The sequence below is a fragment of the Rhinoderma darwinii genome (assembly GCF_050947455.1).
Source record: "Rhinoderma darwinii isolate aRhiDar2 chromosome 5 unlocalized genomic scaffold, aRhiDar2.hap1 SUPER_5_unloc_3, whole genome shotgun sequence".
Lineage (NCBI taxonomy): Eukaryota > Metazoa > Chordata > Amphibia > Anura > Rhinodermatidae > Rhinoderma > Rhinoderma darwinii.
Window position 1 is genome coordinate 1,138,635 of NW_027461787.1, and position 13,303 is coordinate 1,151,937.

General features: G+C 48.2%; 1 protein-coding gene across 2 annotated transcripts in view; it reads right to left on the bottom strand.

Annotated features, from left to right (window-relative positions):
• Positions 1-13,303, bottom strand: part of AGAP3 (ArfGAP with GTPase domain, ankyrin repeat and PH domain 3) — a 125,552-nt gene that overhangs the window by 84,057 nt on the left and 28,192 nt on the right. Inside the window, exon 2 of one of the 2 annotated variants that reach the window (XM_075847579.1) lies at positions 2,419-8,032. The exons of the other annotated variant lie outside the window; for it this stretch is intronic. Within the exon in view, the coding sequence (XP_075703694.1) occupies positions 4,441-6,225 (1,785 nt within the window). The 5' untranslated portion in view covers positions 6,226-8,032 and the 3' untranslated portion in view covers positions 2,419-4,440. Of the gene's footprint in view, positions 1-2,418; positions 8,033-13,303 lie in introns of those variants that run through there. 2 annotated transcript variants of the gene reach the window in all.

Sequence of the window (13,303 nt, forward strand, 5' to 3'; positions counted from 1 at the left end):
GTGTGTATATAATATATGTGTGACGTGTGTATATAATATATGTGTGACGTGTGTATATAATATATGTGTGCCGTGTGTATATAATATATGTGTGCCGTGTGTATATAATATATGTGTGCCGTGTGTATATAATATATGTGTGCCGTGTGTATATAATATATGTGTGCCGTGTGTATATAATATATGTGTGCCGTGTGTATATAATATATGTGTGCCGTGTGTATATAATATATGTGTGCCGTGTGTATATAATATATGTGTGCCGTGTGTATATAATATATGTGTGCCGTGTGTATATAATATATGTGTGCCGTGTGTATATAATATATGTGTGCCGTGTGTATATAATATATGTGTGCCGTGTGTATATAATATATGTGTGACGTGTGTATATAATATATGTGTGACGTGTGTATATAATATATGTGTGACGTGTGTATATAATATATGTGTGACGTGTGTATATAATATATGTGTGACGTGTGTATATAATATATGTGTGACGTGTGTATATAATATATGTGTGACGTGTGTATATAATATATGTGTGACGTGTGTATATAATATATGTGCGACGTGTGTATATAATATATGTGTGACGTGTGTATATAATATATGTGTGACGTGTGTATATAATATATGTGTGACGTGTGTATATAATATATGTGTGACGTGTGTATATAATATATGTATGTGTGTGTATATAATATATGTGTGACGTGTGTATATAATATATGTGTGACGTGTGTATATAATATGCGTGTGACGTGTGTGTGTATATAATATGCGTGTGACGTGTGTGTGTATATAATATGTGTGACGTGTGTATATAATATATGTGTGACGTGTGTATATAATATGTGTGTGACGTGTGTGTATAATATATGTGTGACGTGTGTATATAATATGTGTGTGACGTGTGTGTATAATATATGTGTGACGTGTGTATATAATATATGTGTGACGTGTGTATATAATATGTGTGTGACGTGTGTATATAATATGTGTGTGACGTGTGTATATAATATATGTGTGACGTGTGTATATAATATGTGTGACGTGTGTATATAATATGTGTGTGACGTGTGTATATAATATGTGTGTGACGTGTGTATATAATATGTGTGTGACGTGTGTATATAATATATGTGTGCCGTGTGTATATAATATATGTGTGACGTGTGTATATAATATATGTGTGACGTGTGTGTATATAATATATGTGTGTGACGTGTGTATATAATATATGTGTGACGTGTGTATATATGCGTGACGTGTGTGTATATAATATATGTGTGACGTGTGTATATAATATATGTGTGACGTGTGTATATAATATGTGTGTGACGTGTGTATATAATATGTGTGTGACGTGTGTATATAATATGTGTGTGACGTGTGTATATAATATGTGTGTGACGTGTGTATATAATATATGTGTGCCGTGTGTATATAATATATGTGTGACGTGTGTATATAATATATGTGTGACGTGTGTATATAATATATGTGTGACGTGTGTATATAATATATGTGTGACGTGTGTATATAATATATGTGTGCCGTGTGTATATAATATATGTGTGACGTGTGTATATAATATATGTGTGACGTGTGTGTATATAATATATGTGTGTGACGTGTGTATATAATATATGTGTGACGTGTGTATATATGCGTGACGTGTGTATATAATATATGTGTGACGTGTGTGTATATAATATATGTGTGACGTGTGTATATAATATATGTGTGACGTGTGTATATAATATATGTGTGACGTGTGTATATATGCGTGACGTGTGTGTATATAATATATGTGTGACGTGTGTGTATATAATATATGTGTGACGTGTGTATATAATATATGTGTGACGTGTGTATATAATATATGTGTGTGACGTGTATATAATATGTGTGTGACGTGTGTATATAATATACGTGTGTTTCTTTCGATACTTTGTTACACCCGCCTGATGAAGGTCTGAGTAATCTCCAACACTTGCTGTATAATATCATTTCTTGGATTTCCGTCATTCTCAGGTCTCATAAATGTAATACTTTGATTTTCTTACTTTCACGGAGAGCAATAAAACTTTTTTTCAACATTCTAACACTGTACGAAACGTGATTTTTTTATGGCATACATGAACGCGCTAGAGGAAGCTGCGCGTTTCACGTGGCGTCCGCTCTGCAGCAATACGAATGATGAATTTATCATCTGCACAGGGAGAAAACCAGACGCAAAAAACAAGGCTGGAAATTTACTTCTTCGCCTAATTGCGAACTTCTTAGCGGGTTCTTGGGCCCATTAGATCCAATAAATGACCTGAAGCCGACAATGTGCAGTGGGTGCTCGGACACCGCAGATAACGCGCAGAATCATGACTTAAGGTATGTTTGATGCTTCCGCTATCTACGACCTTACACCCCAAACCCCAATAAGAGACCACACATGAATTTTGGTGTAAAGGCCACAGCAGCCATTTATTAAACACACCTTTTTCTGAAAAAGAGCATAACCATAAACACATCATAACTCCATGATAACATCCTGCTCTATTTCCCAACTCCAGATAAAGGATCCTTGAAGGCACTTCAATCATTAAACTCCATCGTTTCCTTATTAGGTCTGGACCCCTTACCCTACAGCCGTTCTGCACCTGACCCGAGGGCACCAACCATGTCCAAGACCTCTCTCTCCCTTCCTGGGGACCCTGCCCATCAGGAATATATATGAGCTGGGTAACCACTCCCCAGCCCCTCCAATACTATCCCGGGTTAAACACCCCGAGTTCTCTTGCAACAATCTCCATTGTTGCTTCTCCTTCTTACCATTCCGTGCCTCCAAAGACCCCTCCTCCTACCGCCACGACAATCATGTGTGACCCCTTACACATGATTGTCCCTCCACAACTGCAGGGCTTTCTCCATGCCCTCCTTAATGTCCAGGGTCCACATATCCAGACCCACCTCGTTTAGATGAACACCATCCGCCCTGAGGAAACCGACCTCTCTACCCTCCAACTCCTTATGCCGCACCACAACACCGCCATTGCGTGCCACAAACCTGCCAACTACCTTGTTGACCTTTGCTCGCGCTTTATTTAAGCTATGTACGGAACGTGCCTGCCGTCACACCTTGCGAGCCACAATATCTGACCAGACAATCAGCACTCCTGGGAACGCCGACCACAACCGCAAAAGGTCAATCTTCACATCCCTCACTAAATCCCTGGACGACCGAATGCCCAAATCATTGCCGCCAAGGTGCACCACTAAGATATCTGGCGCCCTGTCCAAACCCGCATAAAATTGTACCTCTGGTAACAGCCTACACCACAGCATGCCCCGCAGGCCCAACCATCTGACCTGCACCTCTGCGTGATCCATGCCCAACTGCCGTCCGGCCGGACGAACATCAGCACGCACACCTCCCCAGTGTACGTAGGAGTGCCCCATGATCCAAATCAAGCAGGGACCTGCACCTAAAACAACACAAAACAACAACGTAACTACTCCATATCCACCTCCAGCACATCTTATCACCACCACCTCAAAGCAAGTGAGGCCGCACATACAACCTATATCTGTCTGACTCCCACCTACCGATCTTCTTAACCATCGCCGGGGATAAACCCCACCGAGCTGCTTCCGTAGCTGCGCCAATTCTAAAAGAGTGAGAGCTAAAACCTGCTCCACCTCTGCCAGACAACAGGATACATTTTTTGAACACCTGTGAAAACTGGAATTTTGACAGAGACAGCCCGTCTGCATGAACCAACAAGGATGCCGAGCCCTCAGGCCTCACCGCAACAAACTCCCGAAAACAGTGGACCGGGCACACCCGCGACCCTGGTAACTCATACAAACGCACCACAAAACCTCTCCCCTCCTGATCTGTCTTAGATCTACGAAGCAAACAAGAAAGGCAGGAGCCATCCAAATCCACATCCGCGTACAATAAGCCCCCTGCCACACTCTTACTGGCCGACACCAACTCCGATATCCGGAACGCCCCAAAGAACGCCAAAGAAAAGGCCAGTGTAAATAGCCGCGCTTCAAATGCTGAAACACAAACCTCCCTCAACAAATCACAAATCGCTACCAACAGCTCAAATGACACCGGCTTCCTGCGGTCCCTAACTGCGGAGCCCCTCCTGAAACCCTTCATTGCCTGCCGCACCAGAAAGGACTTAGTCACGTCCTCCTCACCTTTCTTCTTAAACCAAAAGACCAAGGCCGACAAACTCCGAGCGACCGTTGCTGCAGACGACCCCTCACTGTACGCCTTTCCTATAAAATACAACAAACACGCCTGCCGATCTGCAATACCTGCCTGCGCATTTTCCAACAACGCCTCCCATACCTGCCATACCGCACTGTACCTCTGCCACGTGACCGCACTAACCGACCTTTCCACGAGCGAAATCGCCATTGTCACACCACCTCCCACAGATGCTCTGGACAAGGCAGGCCATGAGACTCCGCCCCCGGCGCCAGCAGACGAAACCTGTCCCACTGTTGACGAGAAAGGGAATCAGCCACAGAATTCAGCACCCCAGGAATATGCACTGCCACAAAATGCGCATTCAACATCAGACCTCTCAAAACTAAATGTCGCAATAGTCGCACGACTGGCGGAGAATTAGCTGTCTGCGCATTAACAGCCTGAACGACACCCAGATTGTCACATACGAAACGCACTCTCCGGTCCCGCAGACAATCCCCCCACAACTCCGCAGCCACCACAATCGGGAACAGTTCCAGCAGAGCCAAGTTACGGACAAAACCACATTCATGCCATGTATCAGGCCAAACTCCTGCACACCACTGCCCCTGGAAATAAGCCCCAAATCCACAAGCACCTGATGCATCAGTATACAGCTCCAAGTCCACACTAGACACCGGCTGATACATGAGCACCGACCGCCCATTATAGGTCTGCAAAAACTCCCCCCACACCAACAAATCCGCTTTCAACTCCGCCGACAACCTAACGAAATGATGAGGGGAATGCACCCCTGCGGTAGCACTCGCCAATCGCCTGCAAAACACCCGCCCCATGGGCATAATCCTACAAGCAAAATTCAAATGCCCCAACAAGGATTGCAAGTCCCGCAATTGTATCTTCTTCCTGCGCAGCGCACTCGCCACCAACTCTCTCATCTCCAGCAACTTATCATCAGGCAAGCGACACTCCATATTATCTGAATCAATCATGATTCCCAAAAACTTAATGACCGTCGTGGGTCCCTCAGTTTTTTCAGGCGCCAAAGGTACCCCAAAATCCATTGCCACTCTCTCCATAGTGTGTAGCAATCCTGCACACACATAGGTACCCGGCGGCCCGATAAACAGGAAATCATCCAGATAATGCAGGGCAGATTGCACCTGCGCCTCCCGACGGACCACCCACTCCAAAAACGTGCTAAACATCTCAAAATAAGCGCATGAAATGGAGCAGCCCATCGGGAGGCAACAATCCACAAAATATTCCTCCTGCCAATAACATCCCAGCAAACAAAAACTATCCGGATGCACCGGCAATAAACGAAAAGCGGCCTCAATGTCAGTTTTTGCTAACAGAGAGCCCTTCCCGTATTTTCGAACCCAAACAACCGCCGCATCAAAGTTAGTGTAACTGACCGCGCACAGGGCCGGATCAATGCCGTCATTCACCGACTCGCCTTCCGGATAAGACAAGTGATGAATAAGGCGGAATTTATTCGCCTCCTTTTTTGGAACTAAACCTAACGGGGAAACACGCAAATTCTGAACAGGCGGGCAGGAAAACGGACCCGCCATGCGGCCCAAAGCCACCTCCTTCAGCAGCTTATCCGTAACCAGATCAGGCCGCGCCAAAGCAGACGACAAATTACGGACTACCCCTTCACGTCCAGCTGACGTACAAGGAATCCGAAAACCTACTGAAAAACCTAACCACAACAACTCCGCCACTTTCCTATTTGGATAGCCCCTTAAAAACGGGAGCATCCTTTCCACCCTCACCGGCGTCGCCCCTCTTCTGCTCAGCATCTCCCTGCCTGCCCCTATGCTTCTTGAAGCATCTGGACAAACCATGGGCGCCTCCGCAACCGGAGCACTCGTGCTTATATCTGCAGTCTGGGCCGAACTTGCAATGCCCCTCATTATACTGCCAGCAACACCCCTTTCCTGAGGATCCTGACCGACCCGCTGCTGACCCCTGACCGCCGGCCGCATCCCGAAAGGGCTGCTGACCCTGTTTTGGCGCAGACATCAGCCGCATCCACAAACTGATATCTTTGTGGTCCCATCGCAATGACGGGCGCACCGACTTCCGTTGACGAAACTGTTCGTCATACCGCAACCAAGCGTTACCGCCGTATACACGATACGCCTCCCCTACCGAATCCATATAACAAAACAACGCCGAACAGTTCTCCGGCGCCTTCTCACCCACCACACTAGCCAATATAGCGAAGGCCTGCAGCCAATTCGCAAAAGTCCGAGGAATCAAGCGATACCGCCGCCGCTCCTCCTCCTCCTTCTTACTTTCGTCCGGTTTCCACCGGTCCAAATTAAACTTTTCTAATGGCAGCAAAGAAAAAATCTCCACATATTCATCTTTCCAGATCTTTTCCCTAATCTCCACCTTCAAATGTGCCCCCAGCGGGCCCTCAAAGCACACATAAACCTCGCCTTTTGCTGCATCCGCCAAACGCACATCCTCCACCACTTTCTTAGCCGCACTCGCCGCCGCGTCAACCGCTTTTTCCACCGCCACTACGGCACCCACAACCGGCGCCACGTCACTAACACCCGCAATCCCTGCCGCAGCCGCACCAGAAATCGCCTCGTTAACAACTGCACTCCCTGCCGCACTAGCAGACGCCTCACTAGCAGCGCCCCATACCCTCGCTGGCGACTGCTCTACGCCTGGCACAGTTCTCATAAAATACTCCTGCATCCCTCTAAACAACAATTGCATCTGTGACATTGACAACATCCCCCCCACACATCCCCGGCACCACATCCGTGGTAGACTCACACGTACGTCCCTGAGGTGACCTCCCAGCGGACGCGTCCATCACTCCAGATAATCCAGGCGTCGGTCGTGACGATCCTGGGGAGTGGTGCTCCTGCACCCCATGCTCCCCGTAACTCCGCACACTTCTTGTTGAGGAAGCTCTAGGCCCAGCGGAACGCGGCCCGTCCACGATCCTGCCACCCGCTGGTGGCGCGACATATCCAGCCACGATCCTGCCACCCGCTGGTGGCGCGACTTCAGCCTGACAGCCCTGCCGATCCAGTCCTTCTGCAGGGCTGTCAAACACAAAACGTCTTGTCGCCGCTTGTCTTGCAGACCGCTGCCCCCCCTCGTCCGGATGGGGCCCGGCGTCACTCACCGAAGCTGCCCGGGTCCTTCCGGTCGCTGTCGCTGTCACACGCCTCCCTGCTCCTGCAGGAGGCGATCTCACTCCCCATCCAGAGGCCGCTCGCCTCTTCCTTCGTGTCGGTCTTGCAGTCCGGACATCCGTGTGTAGAGCTCCTCCGGCACCTGGAGCATCGGCGCCGGAGAAAGCCGTCACTTCCTGTGATGCGCGCGCATCCGGTCCCGCACGCACTTCCGGCCTTGTGCGCGCATCCGGTCTTGCGCGCGCATCCGGTCCCGCCTCCACTTCCGGCGTCGTTGTTTGAGACAGGAGGGAGGAAGATGGCCGCCGCGCCCCCCCCCCTCCTGTCACCTCCGATCTGGCCCGCCTGATGGGATTCCTCCCAGACCTCCGCGGACCGTCGCCAGGGTGTAGCTCCAGACCAGCAGGAGGAGGAGGGTCCCTGGAGGGGCTCCCTCGGCGCCGACCAGACCGAGGTGCCTCTGCAGAAGAAGGCCTCTCCTGAGGCCCAGAACGCCCGCTGCTGCGTCCCTCACTCTCCTCTCCAGCCGCTGGAACCGGAGGGAGAGCCCCGGCAATCAGCGCATCCAGCCATCCCACGCCGTGCTGCATCGCTGCATCCCGGATCCTGGCCATCGTTGACTCCATCGCCGCTTCCATCAGGTAAGTAGAAAATATTTATCTGTATATTTATCTTTTACTATAATAACAGGACAAAACTTTCTCCTGTTGTCCAGCGGGAAAGAGGGCTGCCTCTTCCCCGCATGGACTTATATACTTTATTCTCCACCCACCACATATAGATACATTTTGCCCCCTGCCCCTTTCACATAACCCTCCAATCCCTATAAATATAGCCTAAAACATAATACCTAGAACATAATAGCCTAGAACTCCCAAACACCTAGTCATGCGCTTCCTTCATTACGGCTGCGCCTACATTACGATGGGCTTACTTTGCAATTGGTTATCTACCTAAATGTCCTTGAGACCCCGCACGTTCACCTCCACGTTCACCCCCGGGTTCACCTCCGCGTTCCCCACATTAGGCCATTTCAAGGACATTTCTTTTTCAGCGTAGGACAACGTGATCTCCTCAAGTCTTGTGATCTATTCAGACTGATCGCTGATCCCTTGTATGTAATAAATAGGGCCCACACCAGGTATGAGAAACCTCCCCTTATGATTTTTGCAGCACCTTGCTTTCTGTCTTCACAGTGTACTGGGGCCTGAATTCAGTGCTCGGGGTCGTCTCCCGTTCTGTCTGCTGCCACTGGACCCAAGAAGAACAATTCACTTCCATTAGTCCACAACATGTTGCGCCGTTTCTCATTGGGCATTCCGCGTGTTCCTGGGCAGATTTGAATCTCTTCAGGACGCGACTTTTTTGCGGGGGAGTTTTCCTGCTGGTGACTCGACTTCACTACTCGTCTTGTGATTGGAGCAGATCACCGGAAACTTCACGTCTTCTCATCTTTCTGGAGGGAATCACTGGCTGAGACTTTACCATTTTGGCTTTTCTTACATCCATTCGATCAGTAGTTTCCCGCTTCCTTCCGCGTCTTTCAGGTTTTGGCGCTTCCTTCCGCGTCCTTCAGGTTTTGGCGCTTCCTTCCGCATCCTTCAGGTTTGGCGCTTCCTTCCGCATCCTTCAGGTTTTGGCGCTTCCTTCCGCATCCTTCAGGTTTTGGCGCTTCCTTCCGCGTCCTTCAGGTTTGGCGCTTCCTTCCGCGTCCTTCAGGTTTTGGCGCTTCCTTCCGCATCTTTCAGGTTTGGCGCTTCCTTCCGCGTCTTTCAGGTTATAGGCGCTTCCTTCCGCGTCTTCAGGTTTTGGCGCTTTCTTCCTGGGCTTTCAGGTTTTGTCGCTTCCTTCAGCGTCTTTCAGGTTTTGTCGCTTCCTTCCGCGTCTTTCAGGTTTTGGCGCGTCCTTCAGGTTTTGTCGCTTTCTTCCTGGTCTTTCAGGTTTTGACGCTTCCTTCCTGGTCTTTCAGATTTTGGCACTTCCTTCCGCGTCCTTCAGGTTTTGTCGCTTTCTTCCTGGTCTTTCAGGTTTTGGCGCTTTCTTCCTGGGCTTTCAGGTTTTGGCGCTTCCTTCAGCATCTTTCAGGTTTTGGCGCTTCCTTCAGCGTCTTTCAGGTTTTGGCGCTTCCTTCCGCGTCTTTCAGGTTTTGGCGCTTCCTTCAGCGTCTTTCAGGTTTTGGCGCTTCCTTCCTGGTCTTTCAGGTTTTGGCGCTTCCTTCAGGTTTTGTCGCTTTCTTCCTGGTCTTTCAGGTTTTGTCGCTTCCTTCAGGTTTTGTCGCTTTCTTCCTGGTCTTTCAGATTTTGGCACTTCCTTCCGCGTCCTTCAGGTTTTGTCGCTTTCTTCCTGGACTTTCAGATTTTGGCGGCTTTCTTCCTGGTCTTTCAGGTTTTGGCGCTTTCTTCCTGGGCTTTCAGGTTTTGGCGCTTTCTTCCAGGGCTTTCAGGTTTTGTCGCTTCCTCAGCGTCTTTCAGGTTTTGGCGCTTCCTTCCGCGTCTTTCAGGTTTTGGCGCTTTCTTCCTGGTCTTTCAGGTTTTGGCGCTTCCTTCCTGGTCTTTCAGATTTTGGCACTTCCTTCCGCGTCCTTCAGGTTTTGTCGCTTTCTTCCTGGTCTTTCAGGTTTTGTCGCTTTCTTCCTGGTCTTTCAGATTTTGGCGCTTTCTTCCGCGTCTTTCAGGTTTTGGCGCTTTCTTCCTGGACTTTCAGATTTTGGCGCTTTCTTCCTGGTCTTTCAGTTTTGGCGCTTTCTTCCTGGACTTTCAGATTTTGGCGCTTTCTTCCTGGTCTTTCAGGTTTTGGCGCTTTCTTCCTGGACTTTCAGATTTTGGCGCTTTCTTCCTGGTCTTTCAGGTTTTGGCGCTTTCTTCCTGGGCTTTCAGGTTTGGCGCTTTCTTCCAGGGCTTTCAGGTTTTGTCGCTTCCTTCAGCGTCTTTCAGGTTTTGGCGCTTCCTTCCGCGTCTTTCAGGTTTTGGCGCTTTCTTCCTGGTCTTTCAGGTTTTGGCGCTTCCTTCCTGGTCTTTCAGATTTTGGCACTTCCTTCCGCGTCCTTCAGGTTTTGTCGCTTTCTTCCTGGTCTTTCAGGTTTTGTCGCTTTCTTCCTGGTCTTTCAGATTTTGGCGCTTTCTTCCGCGTCTTTCAGGTTTTGGCGCTTCCTTCAGGTTTTGTCGCTTTCTTCCTGGTCTTTCAGGTTTTGACGCTTCCTTCCTGGTCTTTCAGATTTTGGCACTTCCTTCCGCGTCTTTCAGGTTTTGGCGCTTTCTTCCTGGTCTTTCAGGTTTTGGCACTTCCTCCCGTCTTTCAGGTATTGGTCACCACTTCAAGGCATTTGAGATGATTTTAGCTGAGCGGCCGATAATTTGCTGAACTTTTCGGTCTTTCATCAGAACATTGTCTGGAATGTCCCGTGTTCCCCAGTATTTCAGAAGGAAATGCCCGATAACTAACATGTGTGAAATTTACTGCCATCCGACCTTAAAGAGGCTCTGTCACCAGATTTTGCAGCCCCTATCTGCTATTGCATGTGATCGGCGCTGCACTGTAGATTACGTAACGTTTTTATTTTAAAAAAACGAGCATTTTTGGCCAAGTATGACCATTTTTGTATTTATGCAAATGAGGCTTGCACAAGTCCAAGTGGGCGTGTTAAAGTAAAAGTCCAAGTGGGCGTGTATTATGTGCGTACATCGGGGCGTTTTTACTACTTTTACTAGCTGGGCGTTCTGACGAGAAGTATCATCCACTTCTCTTCAGAACGCCCAGCTTCTGGCAGTGCAGACACAGCGTGTTCTCGAGAGATCACGCTGTGACGTCACTCACTTCCTGCCCCAGGTCCTGCATTGTGTCGGACGAGCGAAGACACATCGGCACCAGAGGCTACAGATGATTCTGCAGTCGATGTAGCTACTTACCTGCAAATGCCGAAGCTGCTGCAGAATCAACTGTAGCCTCTGGTGCCGATGTGTCCCTCGCTCGTCCGACACGATGCAGGACCTGGGGCAGGAAGTGACGTCACAGCGTGATCTCTCGAGAACACGGCTGTGTCTGCACTGCCAGAAGCTGGGCGTTCTGAAGAGAAGTGGATGATACTTCTCATCAGAATGCCCAGCTAGTAAAAGAAGTAAACACGCCCCGATGTACGCACATAATACACGCCCCGATGTACGCACATAATACACGCCCCGATGTACGCACATAATACACGCCCCGATGTACACACATAATACACGCCCACTTGGACTTTTACTTTAAACACGCCCACTTGGACTTTTGCAAGCCTCATTTGCATAAATACAAAAATGGTCATAACTTGGCCAAAAATGCTCGTTTTTTAAAAATAAAAACGTTACTGTAATCTACAGTGCAGCGCCGATCCGCTGCAATACGAGATAGGGGCTGCAAAATCTGGTGACAGAGCCTCTTTAAATAAGGGCCAAAACTGACCCCTGTTATTCTACAGAATGAAGGATTTCACCAATTTGCCGCCTCACTGCGATTATTGTGAACAATTAATGAGTCAATTCCTCAGAAGGAGCGGCTCGCAGGTTCTAATTGTTGGCTCTGGTTTTTCTATTACACTTACAAGTCATTTATCTGCTATGTAGAAATATCACCGACCAAAAACATTAATTTATCAGGGGAATGATGGCGGACTGCTAGTTTTTTTTTAACACTCTGTATATAGTCACTGGCACACGATACAGACCAGTGGGGTCAGTGCAGCACATTCAGCACCATGCTTCACATGGCATCACTGGCACAGACTGGCAACAGGAATACCAATGGCACCACAGAAAGAACTACTTTACTCGAGGCAGCCAATCACATCACTGGCTCCAGGCTACGTGGACTACACACCACCACAATGTGACTCAGTTGTAAGTGATTGATAAAATGTAAAATGGGATTTAGTCACTTTAGGTTAACCAATCGTATCAAAGGTTTGCTTTTTTCCTAAACAGTATTTCATGCATCTCAACAATGTCAAAGTCGCTCTTAGTTAAAATGGATGTAAATATCTGAAGAAGAGGCAGAGGAAAAGTAAGATACAGAGAAAGAAGAAAAGAGAGAGTGGAAAAGTGGAGAGAGAGAGAGAGTGGAAAAGTGGAGAGAGAGAGAGAGAGAGTGGAAAAGTGGAGAGAGAGAGAGAGAGAGTGGAAAGTGGAGAGAGAGAGAGAGAGAGAGTGGAAAAGTGGAGAGAGAGAGAGAGAGAGAGAGTGGAAAAGTGGAGAGAGAGAGAGAGAGAGAGTGGAAAAGTGGAGAGAGAGAGAGAGAGAGTGGAAAAGTTGGAGAGAGAGAGAGAGAGAGAGAGAGTGGAAAAGTGGAGAGAGAGAGAGAGAGAGAGTGGAAAAAGTGGAGAGAGAGAGAGAGTGGAAAAGTGGAGAGAGAGAGAGAGTGGAAAAGTGGAGAGAGAGAGAGAGTGGAAAAGTGGAGAGAGAGAGAGAGTGGAAAGTGGGAGAGAGAGAGAGAGTGGAAAAGTGGAGAGAGAGAGAGAGTGGAAAAGTGGAGAGAGAGAGAGAGAGTGGAAAAGTGGAGAGAGAGAGAGAGAGTGGAAAAGTGGAGAGAGAGAGAGAGAGTGGAAAAGTGGAGAGAGAGAGAGAGTGGAAAAGTGGAGAGAGAGAGAGAGTGGAAAAGTGGAGAGAGAGAGAGAGAGTGGAAAAGTGGAGAGAGAGAGAGAGTGGAAAAGTGGAGAGAGAGAGAGTGGAAAAGTGGAGAGAGAGAGAGTGGAAAAGTGGAGAGAGAGAGAGTGGAAAAGTGGAGAGAGAGAGAGTGGAAAAGTGGAGAGAGAGAGAGTGGAAAAGTGGAGAGAGAGAGAGTGGAAAAGTGGAGAGAGAGAGAGTGGAAAAGTGGAGAGAGAGAGTGGAAAAGTGGAGAGAGAGTGGAAAAGTGGAGAGAGAGAGTGGAAAAG